The sequence below is a fragment of the Gymnoscopelus microlampas genome, assembly GCF_963454915.1.
Source record: "Gymnoscopelus microlampas genome assembly, chromosome: 2".
NCBI lineage: Eukaryota > Metazoa > Chordata > Actinopteri > Myctophiformes > Myctophidae > Gymnoscopelus > Gymnoscopelus microlampas.
This window is the reverse complement of record NC_139939.1, coordinates 38,542,441-38,566,794: the sequence shown is the minus strand read 5'-3', so window position 1 is coordinate 38,566,794 and position 24,354 is coordinate 38,542,441. Positions and strand designations below refer to the sequence as shown.

The 24,354-nt window shown below is 40.4% G+C and overlaps 1 protein-coding gene across 4 annotated transcripts; it reads left to right on the top strand.

The window, feature by feature from the left end:
• Positions 1 to 243: 243 nt before the first annotated feature.
• g3bp2a (G3BP stress granule assembly factor 2a) lies at positions 244 to 15,272 on the top strand. Of its 4 annotated transcripts, none has more exons than XM_084068750.1 (13): positions 244 to 459; positions 3,106 to 3,224; positions 3,728 to 3,809; positions 4,115 to 4,300; positions 4,913 to 5,003; positions 5,171 to 5,276; positions 5,581 to 5,761; positions 8,045 to 8,146; positions 9,787 to 9,889; positions 10,251 to 10,310; positions 11,552 to 11,680; positions 12,381 to 12,508; positions 13,276 to 15,272. In XM_084068750.1, the coding sequence occupies exons 2-13, from the start codon at positions 3,130 to 3,132 to the stop codon at positions 13,561 to 13,563; spliced, it is 1,551 nt and encodes a 516-aa protein (XP_083924876.1). In that variant the 5' UTR covers positions 244 to 459; positions 3,106 to 3,129; the 3' UTR covers positions 13,564 to 15,272. The 4 variants fall into 4 exon arrangements, with proteins under 4 accessions (XP_083924876.1, XP_083924878.1, XP_083924877.1 ...); XM_084068752.1 differs by having other exon boundaries at positions 245 to 459; positions 4,115 to 4,288; XM_084068751.1 differs by having other exon boundaries at positions 245 to 459; positions 12,381 to 12,499.
• Positions 15,273 to 24,354: the final 9,082 nt, after the last annotated feature.

The window sequence follows — 24,354 nt, the reverse complement described above, 5'->3', positions numbered from 1 at the left end:
TGATGATATAGTGTAGATTAAGACCCCCAAGAAATCAAAATGGTTGAGTCCCTGGCATTTCTTTTCAAATGGGGGTCCGTAAGCTAATATGTGTCAATTTGGGGGTCCTTGACGCGAAAAAGGTTGAAAACCACTGTTTTAGAAGGATAGAGGCGGGCGGGAAATCAGACTTAATTCTACTACGTCATCGTGTATGTTGTCCAGTGTAAACATTCCATTGGCTGAGCCGCGGTGACGGGGGTTCCCTTCCCCAGACTGCAGGGGTAAAACAATAAATTGAAGCCATCACTTTAATTTCTGATACAGCCAGAGATCATAAAGTCTCAAGACAGTGGAGACCGGTGGGGAAAATATCATATTTCATAACCTGGAATACTCCGTATTTCAGAAACGACCTGTTCTATTCGTTCTTATTTATTTTCTAAAGCATTCTGTCTAATTAGATAGGCCTTTCAAAAGGTAAGTCGGCTACCTTTCTTAGCTAGTTAGCTTCGGGACGTCAAGCTAATTGACGCTATGCTAGTTTTTTTCTCCTTTAGCATGCTAGCCCAGTGCTTTGTCTGATCTGGACTGAGATTCGTTGTACAGACAGCAGCTGCTTTTATGCTTCTACATCTGTCACGGAGTCAGTCTGATTAATAACCTTGGTCAAGTAAACTGGCTGTTACACGGTTTAATTACGAGTGTCAAAGCAGATCGGCAACGTTTAATGGGTTCCTTTGTTTCACTCATGCTAACGTTAGCCAGTTAGCCTCGGTGTGTGTTGTTTCACTGATGTCTAACGTTAGGATTTTTTAGGTGTAATCTCACCATGTCCTGTCTACGGGGTCGATTGTAATAATAATCAGCCATTCGTTGACACGTCGGATTATTAGAAAATGGTTGCTAGTTGTTGGTAAACACAGCGCCTGGGAGCGGGCCTCCCTCTCTGGTGCAGCATAACATATGCACTGCATTGTTTGACTGTGGGGAGATCACATCATGATCAGAGTGAAAGCGAAGGATTTGTGCAAACAAAATACACTCTTAATGTGATATTCTCAGCTCAAAAAAAGACTGAGACGACATTTTCCCACACGCATGCCTTTAGATGAGTACCTGCGGTGTTTTGTCTGTGATTTAACGTCAAATTGAGCTGAACGTGTGGGACCGAAAAACAACGACGCCACAAGTTAGCAACAGCTAGCCTAGTCTTCTTCTTAGCGCTTCCTCCTCCTCCTCACCGGTGCTCTGTTAACTCACTGTCATTCAGCGGCGGAAAAACTACTCACATTTTGTACTGTAGTAAAAAAAAAAAGTATCAATACTGCAATGTGGAAACACTCTGTTACAAGTATAAGTCCGGTAATCAAAATGTACTCGAGTAAAGGTACAAAAGTATTGGCATCAAAATATACTTAAAGTACCAATAGACAATTAAAAGTACCCATTATGCAGACTGTCCAATTTCCCAGCTTTCTAATGCATAGAACTCCTTTGCGACGCGTTGTGAGCTTGTAGATTTTCAAATTGCCAAAATATATATGAGGTGGTTTTGTAATAATAATCACAATCTACAAAGTAACTAAAGTCTTCAAATAGTAGTAGAGTAAAAAGCACAATCTTTGCCTTTTGATATGTACTGGAGTAGAAGTAAAATTATTGGAAATTGGGTGTACTCCAGTAAAGTAAAAAAAATACCTCAACATTGTACTTAAGTACCGTACTTGAGTAAATGTACTTAGTTACTTTAAACCACTGCTAGCTAGGCTGTTAGCAGCCGGTCGGCTAACCCAGTTAGCCTGTTTTTAATGTAGCTGCATTAGCAATAATAATGTGTGCTTCGTCGCGCAAGCAAAAGCAATGACGCATTTTCAACTGAAAATCATGTTTTTTTTTTCTCCAGTAGACTAAGGTTATTTTTTTGTCGAATTATCCAAGCTAATAACCCCTGATTTTGTACGTGGTTGCGCGCGGGTGTCGCGCAGCAAAAATAGCCGATCTTAAAGCTCACGGCGCGACAGCTGCAACGCGTTGTGAGCTTGTAGGTCGTCTATATAGCTCACCGTTTAACGATCCTCCTAGCATCCCCCCCAACCGATCCGGTCATTATGTGATCATATGGCGATAATGAATGTTGGAGGGTCAAGTCCGTTCCTGATCAAACATTTCATAACCCTGATGATTATAAGTATAACCTTGTCAAATGACGTGCAAACATCCTGTAACAATCAAAACATCAACGTAGTAGCTAAACCGTGGGAGGCCCAAAGTTATGTCCATCACGATGCTGTCCCCATACATGTAAAGGGTCGTCCAACTTTATTTAAAATGTAACGTTGGTGTGATTAAAAAATGCTGTTCGTTTTGTTGCACTGCTTGACGCGATGCTTTGCTAAGTGGTAGATGATTGTCCTCCTTGTCACAATGGATAAACACGATGGCGCAGTAGTGGGTGCTTTGCTTGCTAGCTAGAGGAAAATCACTTCACTGCTTTACACTGATTGATGTGGGCCAAATGGGGGACAAAAGCAAGCGAATCCATTCCCTGATGTATGAAGAAGAGAGATTAGCCATCTGCCCAGTGCTTATAAAACAAACACTAGATGTACATTTAAAACGAAAAATGTGACTTGGATGAATTTACCTTATTTCAAATTAATTTGCACCCTACAATTATCTCCTGTGGTTATTTGCAAGTGGCTTAAATGTCCTCAAACCTGTTAAACTTAGCTTGTACATTGTGTGCAACATGGCTGCTTGTTGGAACCTAGTTACCCTAAGTAACCTTACATGGGTTGTTTGGAGTGATTAATACTAATGCACACAAAATATACGAAAATATAATAATAATAATAATAATAATAATAATAATAATAGGAGGATGAGCTGATGAGCTTTTCCCTCACATCTTTGACAGGTCCATAACCACTATACGTCCCATACCAGCCTCTATTGGAAATGGTTAATGCAAATGGCCAGAACAAACACACTGCACTACACTATGGAGTTTATGCCACATTTGTTATCTTGTGATGAGTTAGCATGATGGTGTGTAAGCATTGCTGTATTTGTTTAGCTGGCATCATCGTTAATGAATCATTGCCATGGTTTCTTCTGTTTCAGCACTTAATATTGTTTACCAAAGAAATGGTGATGGAGAAGCCAAGTCCCCTGCTTGTAGGGCGGGAGTTTGTGAGGCAGTATTACACACTCTTAAACAAAGCACCAGACTTCCTGCACAGGTAAACGCAGCACTCACTTGGAAGAGTCAAATGGAACGTCAGCTGGTTCTTGTTCATTCTAATTCTAAATTATCTTATTATTTGTGACAGAGACAATGTGCAATCTGTGCAATCTTTTGAATCTGAGCTATCTTATTAATAAGGGAAAATGACAAAAAAAACAGTTGTTTAATTTGGAACACAGTGACACATATCCCCAGTTGTCTTGCACTACTTGATTTACCTTGAGATATCATCAAGACATTTCATTGGGTTAGATAACAGCTCATTGAAATTATGAAAATACAAAAATAGCATGACCTTAAGTCACACTGGGTGATACTGCTGAGAACATATAGGTTTCAAATGACAGATTTCTATGTTGGTACAATGATATGGGTTTATAGTGTAACTACCAAATAATTATCCAACTTGTGTTTTTCTACAGCAACAATTACAGTTGGCACAAAATACAGTTAAACCAAAGCTGTGGTATTGGCAATAATGTTGTGGTCTTGTTCTAGGTTCTATGGACGGAGCTCTTCCTATGTTCATGGGGGACTTGACCCTAATGGGAAGCTAGCAGAAGCGGTATATGGGCAAGCGGTAAGTGTGTGTGTGTGTATGTATGTATGTATGTATGTGTATATAACCTAGTGGGGCAGCAGCATACCAGAGTAATATCAGTGTACCGATGTGACCTCAAGTCCAGCCTACTAGCTTTACTCCCTGCCATAAATATTCCCTCACACAAGCCATAAATATCACCTGTCTTCCATGTTGGCACCATGGACTTGGATATTTTTTTTTGTATTGACAAACACTTTTAGCTTTCTAAATGAAAAGATTGATTATTCGGATGTCTCTTGTGCACACACTCACACAATCTTCTGTCTCAACATATATCTCAGGAAATCCACAAGAAGGTCATGTCCCTGCAGTTCAGCGAATGCCATACTAAGATCCGGCATGTGGACGCCCACGCCACGCTGAGTGATGGAGTGGTGGTTCAAGTCCTCGGAGAGCTGTCCAACAACGGCCAGCCCATGAGGAAATTCATGCAGACCTTTGTCCTCGCTCCAGAGGTGAGGGCAGAGGTGAACATTTTAAATAAGTAGAAATGCTTGAAGTCAAAATATGCATTGAAAGGATATGATGTTTTGTTTGTTCATATTACAGGAGGGGCTACACGCATTTATGCCCAGTACATCTATTACCTTCTACTTTAGCCACTGAGCAGCAGCAGCAGCAACAACTGGGTGTTGAGTGTTTTCTAGTCATAAGCCTTCATTTTGCTGTCATAGAAAATAAAATAAAAACCTGGGTACCTATGTGGAAAATGGGCAGGGGATTAATGTGTGAATATATTGTCTTAGTTTTACCAAAGGGGACAAGTTACATTGAAATATTTTAGCTTAATGCTATCCTATAAAACTTTGAACATGCCAAAACTTGGATCAAGTTAAGTGTGGGGGAGGGGAAATTCTTTTGAAATCTTATGATCAAGAAATTGTGTTCTTTCTAAGAATTGGGTTACATTGATATAGTGTACATGTCTGTTTGAGCTGCCAGGTAGACATTATGGCTTGCCCTGTGACAGCGCTATCAGCTTCTTGAAGAAATGTCCCAATATGTGAAAAAGGAGGGGAATCTTTTGTGAAAAATACGTCTTATTCTGTTTTGTGTGATTTATGTCATGTTTCCATCAGGGTTCTGTGGCAAACAAGTTCTATGTCCACAATGATATCTTCCGCTACGAGGATGAGGTTTTTGGTGACTCTGAAGCTGAGCTTGATGAGGGTAAGGGAGCTCAACTTTTACGCCATTTTATGTTTACAGTGATAAATGTCAATAACAAACTGTGATAGATAAAGAGATGAAGAAGTGAAAGATAATACCAAAAATATAAATTACAGGAGAAACAAACCGCAGAGCGCGAATCCCATTTTTTTCCGTTCTCTTCTTAGAATCTGAGGAGGAGGTTGAGGAGGAGCCAGAGGAGAGGCAGCCATCACCTGAGCCCCTTCAGGAAAGCCCCAACAGTACCACCTACTACGAACCACACCCTGTCACGTACGTTCACAGATAATCATCTATCATCCATGCATAGATAACTGTAATTTATCTTTTCACAAGGACCTCAACCTTTATATATATATATATATATATATATATATATATATATATATATATATATATATATATATATATATATATATATATATATATATATATATATATATATATGAGATTGCCGCCTTACCTCAAGTGTTGTTTGAAAACAATTTGTGTGGTAGGTCTGTAGACGCTCACGGACACTTAGACAGGCTATGGCTTGAGCATCTATTGATTGGTATCTTGATCGGTATCTGTGCAGCAATGGAGTTGAGGAGCCCATGGAAGAGCCGACTCCTGAACCCGAGCCAGAGCCTGAACCAGAACCCAAGGTAGAGGAAATAAAGTCGGAGGTAGATGACAAAGTTCTGGAGGAGATGGAAGAGAAAGCCCCATCCCCTGTTCCTGTTGAGTCTCCTCCCAACACCCAGGAGCCCCCCAAGGTGAGAACAATGTCTTTTTTTGAATTCATTGAATACTTTATTAATATTTGCAATTTGTACAGAGGTATGGTTTACAATGATTGTTAAAAGGATATACTCTAGTAATGATTGATTAGTATGGGAATACAGGGTGTTTGGGTGGCGCAGTGGTGAAGGAACTGCCCACCACCACTGGTGGTTCAAATCCACCGTGGTGCATTCGGCTTTGTCCAGTGTCTATATACCAATTATTTGTTTACAAACCTTGAGACTGCACATGCAGGTGCCGGTTTCATGTAATCAATTTCCAACAGATCCCCAAAACTGTTGTTTTGGGGAGCGCTGGTTTCGGTCCGACATATTTACTTCGTCGTGCAACGGTGTTGCGCACCAAGAATGGGCGCACAATATGACTCTGGTCCTATTTTGGTTGTTTTTATCTTTGGCTGCGTCTGTCAGGTATGGGTGTGTTTCTGTGTGCTATGTATGCAAATAGGTCATTTTAACCCATTTTAGACCTGGAACACCTATATGTTATACCTTTCAAGCCGTGTGTGTGTGTGTGTGTGTGTGTGTGTGTGTGTTTATTTTATCACGTTTTTCAGAACTTAGGTCAGGATTTAGAAGGCGTCTTTAGAATCGGCCTCGGGGCTAAATGTGTTTTTTCTTTTGTGGGGGGTGGGGGGGCAGAGAAAGGGATGGCAAGGAGACAAAATGGTTCAAACAAAAATTCGTACATTTATACACTAAAAGTGTCAGGTATGTACTTAAAGAAAGTAGCAGGTATTTACATGAAGGTAAACTTAACCGGTCTGTGTGAGGACATGGAGATGATTGGTTTGTGTGCTCTGTATGCAAATAGGTCTATGTGAGGACACGGAAATGATTGGTGGGGCGGAAATGATTGGTGGGGCAACGTCACACATCGGTGAAGTTGTTCTTTTTGGTCGTATGCTGCTTCTTTATCGTTTCAGAGGCCTCGGCCCTCTAGTTTATAACATAATTGGATTCAGCCACCACATTCAATGTCCAACCATTCTTACGCTGTGATTGGCAGGATGCGACTGTTGTGTAAATCACACGTGAGACCTGTCGTAAGATGGTTCCTATAGTCGTACTGGTTTCCCCAGTACGACTATAGGAACTTTTATATAGCCACAAGCAAGATGTCATTTTCTGCATTATCTACTTCTCAAACATTTTCATGTCAAGGACCCCCAAATTGATTTCTGTTATAAAAAGAAATCAGGATTATGCCATGTTTCACAATATTAGAAAAATAGCAGATCTACAAGCTCAGGACAAATCGCATTGTGAGCTTGTAGATCGGCTATTTTCAAATAGCCGAAGTGTGAAATGGGGTTAAAGCGGGTGAAACTGATTTTAATTACTGCAGACCCCCTGGAACCCCTGCAAGGACTTCTGGGGGTCCCTGTACCCCACTTTGAGAACCTCTGACATACTTCATTCTTGACTGTTGATGTCACTTACATCTCTCCACTGTGTAGGATACTGTGTTCTCATTGTCCTCGTTATTGGAAAGTATGACGAGCAGGGAAAAGCAGTATCAGAGGTGGCAGCTAGGCATAGATTAATAATGTGATAACCACTGAAGTCCAGGAATCCTGTCCTGATCTAGAAGTCTGAAAACAAAAGTTTGTTTGAATATAGGTTTCAGATAGCTAAGAACCATGTGAGGGTGAGGACGCTGGTGTCTCTGTGTGAAGAGAATCAACAGTTAATGGTTTGACAGAAGGAACAGCCGCATAGCAAAGTCAGTCAGATATGAAAGAACTGAGACTCTGAAATGTACAGTAGTTCTAGACAAATCACACACAGACAGTCGGGGTGGAATCACAAATGACTAATCTGACTGCTCCAATTTGAACACTTGGCTGTATGTGTCTTTCTTGTCAGTGAGAAAGTGCTATACAATTAAAATAATGTAATCTGGCTTTATTAAGTACTTAAGTAAAACATTTGTTGTAGTTTACTTTCATTTGTGTGAGCTCGGCTCACATGGAGGCAGCCGCCATCACTACAGCTACACTTTACTTTCCTGTGGGAAACATTGTACAGTACATGGACTTATCTCTGATATTGGTTAATGTCAAATCATTTAGACGTAAAAGTACCATCTCGAATTAAAGCATTTTTCTCTGAATTCAGGTGCATAGTGAGTCTTGAAAGCTTAACGTGTGCACCTTCATTTTTTTTATATTTCACTTTCTATAGCCATTCTTTTCCACACCATTGTTTCTTCTGATTTGTTCTAATGATTGTTTTCTTCCTACCACCTGTCAGACCTTCTCCTGGGCATCGGTTACCAGTAAGAATCTGCCTCCCAGTGGATCAGTACCCTCCTCTGGAATCTCCCCCCATGTTGTCAAAGCTCCAAGCTCACAGGTAATGTGTGACGTGATCTTGGTCTTGTGGACACAAAGTATAAGATGTGCCCATGAGATCCCTATCTTGTTGCCACTAGAACTGTAAGGTGTGCCCCCTAGATGAGGATCTTGTGCCCACAAGCTCAGGGTTTCATGAGCATGTCTTGTATATTAATGCCATAACTAATTGAACCGTACTATATAACCATCCCTCTTCGTTCATGTTAGGAAGTCCTAAATGCAAGCCAACCTTGACCAAATTTCACTACAAAATGTTGTCACACACAGCTGTTAGTTCGTTAGCAAACTATAGAGCTAAAGACCACCTTAGTTATTTTAATGAAGACACAACATAACAAAAACTACAAGCTTTCATCTTCTTGTTGGTGTGGTCAGCAAGAATTGTCAGATGTATCACAAACAGTGGTGTCAGCATGTCAACACCTACTATAGAACATGACTGCAAGGTTGTACAATCTTCCCTGTGTTCCTAATAAGCAAGAGCTTTGTAAACTGTGTGGCCAACTAAGATTTTACTCTGTAATTAAAGGGATATAGCAACCCCTTTTTAATGGAAGGAAACTGGAAACTGCCGTTCATAAAAGGTTCAGGTGGACAGCATTTGTGTTCTGGAAACTGCCATTCATAAAAGGTTCAGGTGGACAGCATTTGTGTTCCGAAGTGAAAAGAAGAATCTGTGAAAATGTGATAGATCACTTGGACATGTAACTGAAAGTGACTAATTGGATACATTCAGTAACATGAACCATACTGAAGGGGTAAGACCACTGCCAGCTGATACTGCATTGACAGGACCAGGCAAAGGTTAATCAGTAGTGGGATGTAGTTAGCTCTATTTTGGGGGAATTTTCAAGCCTTTATTTGATAATGATAGTAGAGGTAGACGGGAAATGGCAGGATAGAAAGACTTGGAAGGACATGATGCAACAAGGCCCTCGGGTCAATTTTGAAGTCGGGTTGGCTGTGCAAGGACTTATCCTTAATGGTATGTGAGCCACTGAAGCCGAGCGCCCCAGGAATAACATTTATGCACCTCAGCTGGAGGTATAGCTGGCAGCATTAGACAGGCAGTGTCAGACTTTCAGCCAGGTGACTCATCTGAGTCAGATACACCCTGTATTGAGGAGAACACATTGTTCTGAATTATCTCTGGATAAAAACTGTTATTTTGACTAAACAATTGGGTCGTTTTGACTAAACATTTTTGTTGCTTGTTGAAAAATAGAAAACTACTAAAGTACTAAAACTAAGCTTCTTGCAGTGTCTATTAGTGATGGTACTGTCAGTAGGACAACACAAATGCTAATATACATTTCTTAATGCACCAAAATGTATGAAGAGACCACAGGCAGCAGCAACCTCTCAATTCTGACCTATTTGCTGGTCAATTTTCTGTTCAGCCAACCACATAAAAACATTGGCGCAACTCTCTGTCATTGCCCAAATTACTAATACCTTTGCTGGTCAATTTTCTGTTCAGCCAACCACATAAAAACATTGGGGCAACTCCCTGTCATTGCCCAAATTACTAATACATTTCCCATCTTTTTCATTTGTCTTTTTTATCACAGTGCTTCTTTGTTTTGCCATTGTGCAAATAAACAAATGTCTTCCTCCTTCACTGTGACCCCATAACAGCCCAGAGTGGAGGCTAAGCCTGAGGCCCAGACAGCACCTCTCCGACCACGGGACCAGCGCACACGTGACAGACCTGCCTTTGCACCACGGGGACCCAGGCCAGGTAGAAACTAATCCTCAGTCTGCTGTCCTATTAAAAGATGACAGGATATAAAAGACATGCGTATAGTAGAAATAGTAATACAAGCTACCACAACAATGGCAAACCAATGCAGGTAGCTGACCATTTGTATCAGAGCTGGTGAAGGATAGATGGGATTGATACAGCTGTTTGCTTAATAATCCAGGATCTTTTGTTACGTGCATTATGTGATTTGCCTTTAGACTTTGTTTATATTTTGTTAAAGTTATTAATATTAATATAAACTAATTAATCTTTTATTCTTTTTTGTCTGTGTTGAAACCTTCCAAGCTGTTTCCTATTGACTCTGCTTGCTGACAACTTTTTTTCTTGTCACTGTCAGATGGTGTTCCATCCTCAGAGTCACAAACGGGGAAACCCCACTTCAGCTTTGTCAACAAAGGTAATGTCATCCACTTAAATACCAGGAGCTAAGTTGTAGCAGGACAGTTGATTCTATACTGCAATTTTAGTTCACAATCGGTAATTGTATTGGTGCTAAGAAAATGGTATTAGAAGTAGTGGTTGTTGATGGGTGTGAAAAGTACAGTAACATTTTATACCCAATGGGCCTCATTCGCGAAGTGGCGGTATGCACATATTTTATACTTACCAAAATACAAGTGCAGAGTCTGATTCATCATTTTAATCATCAGAGTCACTGATTCTCATGTCTGCTGTTGGACACTTGCATGTGCCACAAATCATGCATAGCTGTTATTAGAATGCTTTATTCTTGATGCAAAATCAGCTACAACAGTGCCAAACCTGAAATAAAATGTTTATGTGCCCAGCATTTGTCATAACATGTAAAAGAAAAGACAAATTATGTCTGTTAAATGATCTATTGCTTGGCTACATATGACATGATGCAAATTCAAACTCATTAGAGCTGATGCATCCTACACGTATCATACAAGTCTTACCATCTGATGAAGATGCAGTCTGGATTAAATCTGTGTCCAATCCCGATGTAGGATATGCTTTCCCCTCAAGTGATCAATATAAAGCGATCCATAATCTGTTGGGTAGCGCGATATACTGTAGTGGCATTCTAATATATCCTGTATTCTAGCATCATATTTTTTTTTCTTCTTCCCTGCCTCAGCAGGGGTGAGCAATTCTTCAGTAGAATAGGCTTTATATAATTTCATTTACACATATGAGCAATATATTAACGTTCAGCGAATCATCGCGGAAGGCTCGCGACACAACAAATGCACTGATCTAAAACTTTGCGACGCAAAGCGTTGTAAGCTTGCAGATCAGTTAACTGACGAGTGACGCCGTTGAACTTACACTTCTCACTTAACGTTGGATGTTCCGTTATCCTTTTATGGTGTGAAATGGGGCGTGAAACAATGCTTATGATCTACACATGAAACATGTGGAATTCATTATCTGCTACTTGTTCCGCACAAATTAAGGCTTAACACAGCCTTTCGTGAATCACACGTCAGTCTGTAAAAAACATACACTAAAGCTTTGTGAATGAGGCCCATTGTCTTTAAAGATTATGCTTGTTTTGATCGATTGAATACTTTATTATTCAGAAATGTAAACGGCACATGAAAGCGAAACATAAATAATTTGGGACATACATAAACAACTTTGATGAGTTGTTGTGGTTGTGTGTCCATGCAGGCAGAGGAGATGCAGAACCCAGTGAGATGGACAGCAGACGGATCATCCGGTACCCTGACAGCCACCAGCTTTTTGTTGGCAACCTCCCACACGACATAGACGAGAGCGAGCTTAAAGACTTTTTCATGAGTACGTCCACCTTCCTCAGGCAATCAGTGGTTACCTCTGGCTTTTTCTGTCAGTTAACTCAATTCCTGCCAATCACGCATAAATGCGATCTATTAAATAGCGCACTTGGCCGCCAATCACGCATAAACGCGTTCTATTGAAAAAATTGAAAAATATTGGGGGAAAAAAAGAATTTTTTTTTTTTTCAATTTGACCCAAAGACCAAGGAGATATGATTTTTCGAAGGAAAAGACTCCCATCCACTTCCTTGGTAACTTAAAACTTAAAAATGATGTATCTCGGCTCCTGAGTACTTTTTAAATTTCAATGAAAAGTTTCTGGCAGACAACAGCAAAAAATCTGAAATAACTCTGGCAGGTGAAGTGTTAAAACCACTATTCTTTCAAAATATTCCAAAACATACATTTATGTTTGTACATTAGATAAAAAATATCGTTGTTTTCAAAAAAGTGCCCCCTATTCCCACCTGTCGCACCCCACACTAGGGGTGCAACAGTTTCTAACTAATCGATCTAATTGATTATGAAATAAGTACTATTATTACATTAAATATAATTGAGGATCGAGTCCCCATAGACCCATTACTTAATTAGATGGGTAGATGGGGTGAGTGTTTCCTCAGACAGCCATGTTTACATTACACACACATTTGGCTGTAATTGGGAGGATGTTCTTGTTCATGTCTTAATTTGTCTTCCAGCGTATGGAAATGTTGTGGAGCTGAGGATCAACACCAAGGGTGTGGGAGGAAAGCTACCCAACTTTGGCTTTGTGGTCTTCGATGACTCTGACCCTGTGCAGAGAATCCTGGGTGCCAAGGTAGAGGGGGCAAGTACACTGACGTTTCATTATCCACTCAATATAATCACATAAATCACTTGGTGACGGTTTGTTGGCACACATTGCAAAATATATTTTTCTTTTCCTGGCACCACTTTCCTTATTGAGATAAGCTGCTCTGAGACTGATAGGTGTTAATCCAGCATCTCTAACCGTTTAAAATATAGACTGATCCCTTTTATGTTTCTGTGGTGACATGATCATACAGAAGCCATCTTCAGTAGGTTAATACGACAGGGTAATACGACAGAGACCTATGTACCTCAAAAGATGTGTTGGGACATAAGGCACAAGGTGAACTTCATTGTACTTGAATAGCATGAAAAAAACCTTATTCAGACTAACATAATTTAAATCAATTGTAATCTGTTGTTTTTCCATAACCCATGAAACCCATTTTGCATTTTAAAAAAATCTATATGCTATGGACAATAACATTCCCCAAGAAACATCAAAATAAAAAAAAACATTTAATCTAAACCCCCCCCCCCCCCTTCCAGTCATGTCACTACTGTATTAAATAAATTCAGGAACTCGATTACTCTCTTAGAATCGAGAAGTGCCTCTGACAACAAACAATACAAGAATAATCCTTAAAAAAAAGATCAAACTCAAATAACAAGATATCCTGTGTGCAAACCGGTGATTGAGGTGGATGGTGAAACTGATTGGGTTTGTGGGTACTCATAATGTATTTCTTACCTGCCCTTTTTCCCTGTTGGTAACCTTATCTCCTATATCCACTCCTCCTGCAGCCCATCATGTTCCGTGGCGAGGTGCGTCTAAATGTGGAAGAGAAGAAGACGAGGGCAGTGCGTGAGCGAGAGACTCGTGGAGGGGACGACCGTCGGGACATGAGGCGCAGCGACCGAGGTCCCGGTGGCCCGCGTGGCATTGTGGGAAGTGGGATGATGCGCGACCGTGACGGCAGGGGCCCGCCCATGGGCCGGGGAGGCATGGCCCCCAAGCCTTCCGGTATGGGCTCTGGGAGAGGGGCCGGTGGCCAGGGAGGAGAGGGCCGCTTTGCTACCCAGCGCCGCTGAGGAAGGGCGCCATCAGCATTTTTGGAAGAAGTACCACCATGCTCTTCTCCATCATCTTCGACCGCTCTCGTTAACGAAACAAAATCTACATGTATAAACGTATATATTTGTTTTGTTTATTTGTTTGTTTTGTGGTTTTTATTTTTCTCTTTTGGCTTTGGAATGTGACACAGCCTGTCAACCATTTCTTTGATGTGAAACGGACAAAAAACAAAATAAGCAAACAACAAAAATTACATGTTTTGCTTACTAGCTGTGAGCTGAGCATCCTTTTTCCAGTATCTCAAGAAGTCACAAACATTTAATTTGTAAACTTGTGGAAAAGGAAGGAGAAAAAAAGGCAAACCAACCATGAGTATTCTGCCACATTAGGAGGGGACTGATAAGACTTGTACCTACAACAACACAGCCCAGCATTTGGAAGAGATTATATTGCCTTGACTTAACAGGGGTGCGCTACTTCACGAAGTCCCTCTATTGCACATTTTCTATGGTAGTTCTCTGCCCGTTACTGTTGGGGAAAAATGAGGTCGTGGTGCAACTTTCGTGCAGTTTTGAGACAGAGGGGAAAAGCTTGCCTTTTTTTATTTTATTTTTTGTGTTTCCTTTTTGAAAGAACACTGCTTCAAAGAAAATTGCATAATGCACTCATCAATATGCACTAATGGGTACTTTCTGTCGTATTACATTGACATCCATGCTCGGAACGCAGCTGGAGAGACGACCCTTACTGTTTTGCTTTTTGTTTTGTTTTCTCAAAGCGATACGACGTAAAATGGGGCAGGCCTCCCATGCTGGCTCGCGCAGAGCCTGTCTGCTGTGACCAATGTACTGTTTCCACAACTTTTTTGACCCAAAACTATGCTTTCAATTATTGCTGGATAAACAACAAGACAAGCAAATCTCTACAGATTATATATATTTTTCTTTCCTCCTTTTATCAAATAAATAAAAAATCTCAGAATCCTGGACTCTTCACCAAACGAATTGTGGGGAAATAAAAAGGATCAACCAAGCTGACCAATAGGAGAGTGGTGGCAGTGACGGTGGCTCACTCCGTTTTTCTTCGTCGATTCAAAGTTGGTGTTTTTTTCTTCATGCTTTTCCTACCAGCTAGACCGTAAAACGGGGACCGGCAACATACCCCCCTCCCACCCCTCCCCTTCCCTGTCTTAAAAGCGAAGTAACATAATAAATGTACAGCAAAAATCATAGTTTACTGTATGTTCTGTTTTCTGTGTACAATTTTTTTTTTTTCCGCCTTCAACTTGATTTAAAAAAAAGCATGATGGTGCCTTCTATTTCATCTTTCTCCAGTCTTAGCTGTAAAAGGTTGAGGTTTGGGGCTTTGCTTTTTGCCTCATAACAGGGGGCTGCTCATTTTGAACTATTTGTCTATACTAGGAGCAGAGAAACTTGCAGTATTCATAAGATTAAAGTGTTTTGCTTTTGTTTGTTTCTGATGCACATTTCGTCCCTTTCGTTACTGTTCTACCTACTACCTAAGATAATCTGCTGTGAGTTTTGTACATTTGTTTATATTGTAGTGTCTGCTCTGTCTGGGTTTTTGTAGACAATGGGTGCCTCATAGTTCTTGGTGTGTTTTGAGGAACTACTCTGGGGGAGGGGTTCATTTAAAAACCATGACTGTCTGAAAATAAAGAAGTCTTTGGGGTTGTCAAAATAACGACTTCCCAGGCAAATGTGGGGTTCAGTTTAAGACTTGGTTCTTGATGAAAAGTAAATTTTGGACAATGTAACGGCACACACCTATCGCATTCTGTGATTCAGACATGGATCTAGACACCTGTATAAGCCATTACTTTCAGTCTTTAGTCAAGTTAGCACATGGGTTAATCGCTGGACTCAAAAATCTCAGACTGTTCATGTTTTCTCTGCAGAAGTTTTGTATTGATGTCTGTGGGTTGGCTTTATCTTCAGCCTGACATGACTTAACTTTTCTATCCATTTGTATTTTCACATGCTGATTATTCATCGTCCTAAGATATCAATTTGCTTTTTCTCCTCAAGGCAAGTCTTATTATGAACGCTATAACTAGTTGGATAATCCTCTTCTAATAACCTAAAACTAGTTTTGTTTTTTCTTAACCACATTTTAGGGAGTGACGGTTGTTTTATTTGGTTGTCTTGCACTGAAAGAGGAAGGCATATCTAATGTAGCAGTTTATTGACAAATATACTAATTTGGTCTTCCTTGTCTGGGGGTATTAAACTATTTCCAACATTTCTGGGACAATCTGCAGTGGTTTCAGACACCCAACCTGTTCAAATATATCTTCAAACGACAAATTGATAAAGGTAGCTTTCATCTTGTCTGTTGGCAGATAACAAATACTGTATTGTAAATCAATTTACAAACATGGTGCAAATCAAGCAATTCACCATGAGGTAAAGATTTGGCTGCTCTCTGTCTTATTGCAGTTGAGCTAAAAGAAATGTTTCCATGTGTAAAATCCCAACAGAATGGAGAAGCTAGTGTTTGGTGCCCCCTGCCTTTGGCATAGTGTTATGACTGCAAAACCACTTTTTCCCCAAAACGATATGTCTCACCAGTGCCTAATGATATCCATCCCCCCTCCTGCAATAAAATCAAATAAAATGATAAAATAATTTGTCAGATGATAGCCTAATAGTGAGGGCACAATCACCTTTGCAACAATGGTCAGCTAAGGGGAATATAGTGAAGAAGTGCCATCATGCTTTCTGGCTAGTCATTGCTATAAATCTTAGTGGCATTAAAAACAAATGTGAGTATATAGATATTTAGTTTCTTTGTTTCTCCCTTTTTCACTGAGGTTTTACAGTGATCCACACCTAACCAAACTTGAAAAAGGGTCCCTTGAGGAAACGGCTGTAAACATTTTTTTCCCGTGGTTGAATATGCAGTAGAGTGGATCCGCATTGTGTATCATTCCAGTCCCATATTATTTTTTCCCCCTAGTGGAAATAGAATGAACCATCTCGGCTTTACCGGGTGTTTGTAAACAGTTCGTTGCTATCTCCATTTACTGTGTTTACCTTCTACTTGTTTCTAGTTGGGGAAAAAAACTGTTGCAGGTGGAGATTTTCTTCTTTTTTTTAAGTTTTCCATTTTGAATGTGTTGAACTTAACATACAATAAACTACTGATATCAGCACCACTCATAAACTTGTCATGTTTTCAGGCTGTACCATTAAAAAATAGAGATTCTGTCATTAATCTTGCATGAAGACAAAGGAGACAAAAATGCAGACACTAACTAAATGTATTTGCCCCAGGGCTTGCATTTTGCTACCAAGCACAATTCTTCCCTGTTTTCCATCAGGCAGATGGCACTCCCTAAAGTGGTGTCTGTATCATTCCAAAGAGCCTGGATCTTTGACCACGGAAGGTGACCAAATCATTTTTGTTATAGTCTAAACCAGATTTTCTTGCAGGGTGTGATAGGTATTGAGCAAGTATTCCAACTTGGTGGTATATTTAATTAGGTTTGTGGTTTTAAAAGAACAACCCTTAACTGAAATTAAAGTTGCAAAACTGTTATTCATGATAACACTTTTTTCATCACTTACACATTTGTACACATTTTATTTGCATTTTTAATTCTTGAGTCTGTTACAAATCTTTTATTTGGAAGAGGATGAGCTGGAATTGGGCCTCTGTTGTTTTTCGAGACTTTGTGCCTGGTTTCCTGTGCAAATGCTGCCATTTTTACCATTGAGCTAATACAGCTGGCCTGCTTGCTGGGGGGATAAATTGAATCTTGACCATCAGATCAAAATTCGCGTCAGATCCTGTGTCTAGGTAAGTAAGTAAGTAAGTACATTTTATTTATATAGCACTTCACAGAGAGATCTCGCAAAGTGCTTTACATACAGTGAGATTAAAAACAAAACAAGGTATTAAAGCAGAAAAAGGCAATTTATCTAAAGCAGGACAACAACACAAGCATGAAAATGAAATCATAAGGTGAGACATGACCTTTGACACAACCTATTGAGACATCTAAATGTCTCAATAGAAGAGCAGGGGGACAAAATACAACCACCCCAATTGTATAAGTTATAGTGTATTAACATACTCTACCATACAGATTGGACAAAATTACATTTTATTCATTAAAACAAGTTACATAGTGAGGCTTTAAGGGGGAAACCAACTGGCTGTCTGGTGCTGCCGCTGGCATTGCAAGTGCTGACATTTTTACCATTGAGCTAATAGAGCCTGCCTGCTTGCTCTGAGGATGAATTGAATCTTGACCATCAGGTAAACATTGGTGTCAGATTCTGTGTCTAGGTGAGTCATGACCGTTGACACAATCTAAATGTCTCAATAGAAGAGCAGGGAGACAAAATGCAACCACCTCAATTGTAGTTATAGTGTATAAACATACTCAACCATACAGAATGGACAAAATAACTTTTTTATGATAAAAAGTGACATATTGAGGCTTTAAGGAGGAAACCAACTGGCTTTCTAGTGCTGGCCTCTGGCATCATGAACCATGGCACAGTAAAAGGAAAGCAAGACACAGCCAGATGTGTGTTTGGGGAAACTGTGCTCTCTACTGGCACAAACCTACCATCAAGATTTACATCATGTCAATAAGGGTTATGATGCAGATGGGTGTTATAGTAGTAGGACACCAAAGTCCAGACTGGAAGATATGAAAAAAGCACACGATACGAGGGGGGATTTCTTGGTGTATGACCTGTCCAGGTGGTTTGGCTGTAGGACGTCTGATCAGAGGGGCTTCAGTGAAAGAAATTGTCTCACATTCAGTTCCGTTCTCAGTTCCTGCCACAGGATCAGCAGTGTTGTCAACCTGGGTTGAGTAGTCGTAGACAGGCTGCTGCTCTACAAAATGTGAAGGAGAGAATAATTACAATAAGGTCAAATTGGATTTTTTTCTGTTTATGATGTGATAGTAGGCCTACCATAATTGCCATCTTTTGGTGAGCCCTGTTGACTGTTCTCGAGGTCACCACTGATTAGTTGGGTCATTTATGGCACTTCCGTGACCGTGGAGAGCGAAGGTCCGTTTCTCAATGGATTTGTCATCTAGGAGGGTTATTAAACAAATTTAGCCGGGGTGTATTTTTTTAAACGGCGGGGAAAATTTGTGGGAGACCAAAATCCAAAATGGCTGCCGTGAAAATGAGCTTTTTAATGGTTTGACCTACAATGATGCACAATACATGGTTTCAGAGCTTATTTTGGTCAAGGAATACATATATGGTGTTTATATAATGATTTGACCTATTGTCGACCTTCAAATGCAAGATGGCTGCCAATTATGAGCTCCAAAAGGGAGTTTTTTTGAAATCGTCACAAAGCCTTCATATTAGGCTCAAATGAAAGCTCTGCTCATGATGAGTTGAATAATATACAGTATAAGTACACAGAAGTAATCTCTGAGGTCAATAAAGTCAATGTTTGTGTGTAAACAGCAGTTGCTGATTTGCGGTTTCCCATTAAATAGGGTAGGCTACTGAGAATATGGTGTCCAGTTCATCCCATCACATTTTCATAATGAACCAAAAATAAATGAGCTCTATAGCCTAACATAAAATAGTATTCTGTATGCAAAGTTAGAAAGGTTAGTTGCTTGAGGTGAATTTAAAGGTCAACTCATTTGTCACCCTTATTTTGTAGTATTGCTCCCAGTGTTTCCTGTCTGCCTAGTTACTTTTACCTGCCTTGTCTAATCCCTGTATATTTAAGCCCTGTGTTTGCACTGTGGTCTTGTTGGTCTGTAGTCATGTGAGGTGAGGTTTTTAGTTGTTGTTCTTTGTGCTCAAGAATCTTGGACATTAGAGCGTCTGCTATTCCAGATCCCTTGAATCGCTTGTAGATGGCATAGATGTAGGACATCAACTGGTGGAAAGTTACGAGGATTGGGAGGATGTCCTTGAACATTTCTGGATTCTCCGCCTTGAGCTGAGTGAACGTCTTGTAGGTGGGCAGGTGACCAACAAGAAAGGAGAATGGAATATTCTTCTGCCGCATGGCCTCCACATGTTTCACCATTATGTCATTCACCACTGACTTGCTTGGAGGTTCATTGTATGTTGTGTGGTAATTAGGCATGCTCTTGGGTGGTGGATGACAGCAGGACTGGGCACCACTGTATCCTGGAACTCGCTGCTCTTCAGGTGGTGGTCTTCTGCCATGATTGTCTACACGAGACAGTGCATGTATTACAGAGCGAGCACGCTGCGGAGCTGACCCATCCACTGGTGGATCTACCCTGGGACAAGCAGGTGACTCACTCTTGCTACCAGGGGGGGCATCTGTACTGGCAAACCTTTGTCAGTTCCGCACACTTCTGCTTTAGCTGTGCAGAGATTTCCTTCTTCTTGGTGAGCGTTTCAGCAGTCTCTTCGCCTGGTTTCTTTTCATAGCTCTCTGGCTGCATGTACATGACATTTGTTCGATGGACTGGTGTAGAGTCACCTGTCATAGTGTCAATCTTGAAGTCGTCATTGTCGATGATCACGATAGCTGGCTTGCTGTCTGCGATCTCATGTGGGTAGGTTGCTGATGCCTCCACATCCATCAGAGCCCAATGGTCATAGAGGAGCAGTGTGTCTGCAAAGCTGATGCAGACACCGCTCTTGTGCAGAGTGTCTACCAGATCTTTACTCCTTGTCATGCCATGGACATTTACTCCCAGGTTGATAGCAGAGCTCCGCAGCGTGCTCGCTCTGTGATACATGCACTGTCTCGTGTAGACAATCATGGTACAAGACCACCACCTGAAGAGCAGCGAGTTCCAGGATACAGTGGTGCCCAGTCCTGCTGTCATCCACCACCCAACAAGAGCAAGCCTTATTACCACGCAACATACAATGAACCTTCAAGTAAGTCAGTGGTGAATGACATCATGGTGAAACATGTGGAGGCCATGTGGCAGAAGAATATTCCATTTTCCTTTCTTGTTGGTGACCTGCCCACCTACAAGACGCTCACTGAGCTCAAGGCAGAGAATCCAGAAATGTTCAAGGACATCCTCCCAATCCTCGTACCTTTCCACCAGCTGATGTCCTACAGTACATCTATGCCATCTACAAGCGATTGAAGGGCTCTGGAATGGCAGACACTCTGGTTACAGCAGGGGTAGTAGTGGAGGGGTTGGTAGACCAAGCACTACGAGGAAAGCACTACAGACAGGGCGTGCTGTGCATCCTGCTCTGGCGAGAGGTTCTTATCCAAAATCACTTGTCCAAGATTCTTGAGCACAAAGAACAACGACTAAAAACCTCACATGACAAAGGTCTACAGACCAACAAGAACACAATGCAAACACAGGGCTTAAATATACAGGGATTAACAGGACACAGGTGAACTCAACTGACAATCAACACTGGGATAGGCTGGGGGACTAGGAGGACACAGGTGGAAACACTGACAAAATCATAAGACTGGTTAGACAAGGCAGGTAAAAGTAACTAGGCAGACAGGAAAAACTGGGAGCAATACTACAAAATAAGGGTGACAAATGAGTTGACCTTTAAATTCACCTCAAGCAACTAACCTTTCTAGCTTTGCATACAGAATACTATTTTATGTTAGGCTATAGAGCTCATTTATTTTTGGTTCATTATGAAAATGTGATGGGATGAACTGGACACCATATTCTCAGTAGCCTACCCTATTTAATGGGAAACCGCAAATCAGCAACTGCTGTTTACACACAAACATTGACTTTATTGACCTCAGAGATTACTTCTGTGTACTTATACTGTATATTATTCAACTCATCATGAGCAGAGCTTTCATTTGAGCCTAATATGAAGGCTCTGTGACGATCTTGAAAAAACTCCCTTTTGGAGCTCATAATTGGCAGCCATCTTGCATTTGAAGGTCGGCAATAGGTCAAATCATTATATAAACACCATATATGTATTCCTTGACCAAAATAAGCTCTGAAACCATGTATTGTGCATCATTGTAGGTCAAACCAGTAAAAAGTTCATTTTCACGGCAGCCATTTTGGATTTTGGTCTCCCACAAATTTTCCCCGCCGTTTAAAAAAATACACCCCGGCTAAATTTGTTTAATAACCCTCCTAGATGACAAATCCATTGAGAAACGGACCTTCGCTCTCCACGGTCACGGAAGTGCCATAAATGACCCAACTAGATGGGAACAGCTCCTTGGAGAAAAGACCAAATACCAGAATGATGCCTTGTCATTTCATTCAAGTCCCATATGTGGATAACTGTAGTAACTGTGTGACTATGTGACTCTCCACCAAACAGACTACTTCAGACTACAACAGACTAGCAGTCTGTTGGCAAAAGTTGGCATTTAGTTCAGCACAAACTGTCGGCCGATGCGCACATTGTTGTGCTAATGCGTATGAATATGTGAAGCAGGATATTGCTGTAAACTGGGAGATTGCCTCTTTCCACTTTACAACATAGCATCTGAACATACATTACTGACTTTGATAAAGTGAGTGAACTATTGAATTGAAAGTTGAAACACATAGTGCTGAATTATGTTAAAACTGCATGCATTTTATAGACACAACCCTTTTACCATGGGGTTATCTATTTTTTAATGTTTTTCAGCTGTACTGTATCACTCACATTATCAAACATTGCATTATGATATAATTTTATCGTTTCACTGTTACATTTTAAACATTTAACATTAGAGTATATACGGATGGAATATGGAATGCAGGTATGTACTCAAATGGTACATATGAATAATTAATTAGAGTCAAGTTAAATGAATTTCCCTCAAAATCACTGCGATATGCTGCCTTTTCAGATGTCGATTTTTGGGGGCTAATTTTGTTTTTCTTTGAGGACTTCGAGGCCCGGATTGATATGGTTAAATGGCGGGTCGGGCCCCCGGGCCATATGTTGCCCATGTGTGATTTAGATTATAGATTTAAAATGGTCTTACCTGTATTGTAGATCTGTGTAAACAGCAGGGCAATAAGAACACCAAGCCATTCCAAGCCATTGTCAAAAGAATGATGTGTGATCTACTGTATGTTAGGACTTTTAAAACAGGGTGGATCTTACTTGGGTTCTATGGTCTGGAGCCAGGCTATATGGACTTTCTCACCGCCCATAGATTTATTACTCATGCAGTACCATCAGTCGTCTGCAATTAAGTGTCTGGTTATGATTTGTATCAGCAAGTTGTAATTAGCCTATCATTCATATTTGTGAAGACATCAGACAGGATAAATCACACACGCAGTAATTACTGTGTGTGTGTGTGTGTGTGTGTGTGTGTGTGTGTGTGTGTGTGTGTGTGTGTGTGTGTGTGTAAGGAAAGGAATGTTTGCATATCTTAAGGTAAGATAATCAAGTAGGCTACATGGGCTTCATAGCATTGAGCTGTGAGCTGTGAGCTTTGTTTGAGGAAAAGAATGTGTGTCTCTAGCAGTGGTGGAGGAAGCTACATTATGTGGAAATACTCTCACAATAAAAGTCACGTATTCAACATTTTACTTGAGTAAAATGACAAAGGTATTTTCATAAAAAAATAATTACGTTTTACTTTTACCATACGTAAAAGTATTTATTATGCTGAATGGCCTACTTCACTATCATTATGTAATTAGTCATGCATTAAAGGGATAGTTCACCCCCAAAATGACATTTTTTCTATCGATTAGTCCGCCCATGGAGACTTGAATTCATGGATATTTGTCACATTCCTAAGCCAATAATTTGATGACCGGCAGTGGTTCCGGTAGGAGACGAACCGCTGCGGCGCTGCCTACTCCATGTGGTGACTAATCGATTGAAAAAATATATCTTTTGGGGTGAACCATCCCTTTAATGTGTTCATATTCACTTTAATGTTGCAGCTGTCAAAGATGGGTAAGATTTGAATACTTTATGTGCTGCTGGATAGCTTGAAGGTAGGGTTAGTGATTTTCTTTGGTTAAAATAAATGTTAAATTGCTCTATCTGATAGTATTCATTGCTATTCATTGCTATTGTTCAGTAACCGGAGTCTCTCTATCTCTGCCGGCTCTTTATTAAACGGAAAATGCATTGTCAGGTGAGGTCGGGATACCAATTTCATTCAATCAGGAGAGAGAAATCACACAGGATACAGGATAAGCAAGTGAAATTGGAAGTAATGAAATGAACATACAAAATTGGAACTGGAACACTATAAATTAAATGAAACTGATAAATGGCCTGGTCACTCTCTCCTGATTGGATGCAATTTTACAACCCAGCTGAAAATGTATTTTCTGTTTTAACCAAAACCTATCTCTTACTCTACCTTTAACCTATAAATAAAATAAACAACAACAATAATAATGATGATAATAAAATGAATAACTATAATAATAATATCAGTTAATGTAAGTGTTGTATTAATCTAAATCTGCAAAGTAACAAGTAACCACAGCTGTTGTAAGCAACCCCCAGCTGATCAAGGATGATTTCTCAAACTGATGATATTGAAAGTTTATTCCAAAAACACCCAAAGTAAGACAAGACGGCTCAAAGTCTGCAACTGGCTGCCACGCTTAATGATCAAAGTGCAAGAAAGGAGGCTTTTGTCATTGATGCCTCCCCAGGTGGCAAGAACTTAAGTGTGTCTCTTCCATTGAACCGAAAATCCATTTAAGATTCCATCCAAATAAACTACAGGGATATGCAGTTAGCTGACCAACCGCAGCACGAGGAACACGGCAATTCGGTGGTTTTGGAATGGTTGAAAAGACTTATCCACCGTGATCTGCAGCAAGAGGGGGCCAATCTAGTAGTACGTTTTTATGGTTCTATCAAATAGATAAA

Coding starts and splice junctions, on each gene's coding strand:
- g3bp2a (XM_084068750.1), top strand. CDS start 3,130: ATGGTGATGGAGAAGCCAAGTCCCCTGCTTGTAGGGCGGGAGTTTGTG. Junction 3,810..4,114: donor AAGCGGTATATGGGCAAGCG/GTAAGTGTGTGT, acceptor CATATATCTCAG/GAAATCCACAAGAAGGTCAT. Junction 5,277..5,580: donor TACGAACCACACCCTGTCAC/GTACGTTCACAG, acceptor GTATCTGTGCAG/CAATGGAGTTGAGGAGCCCA.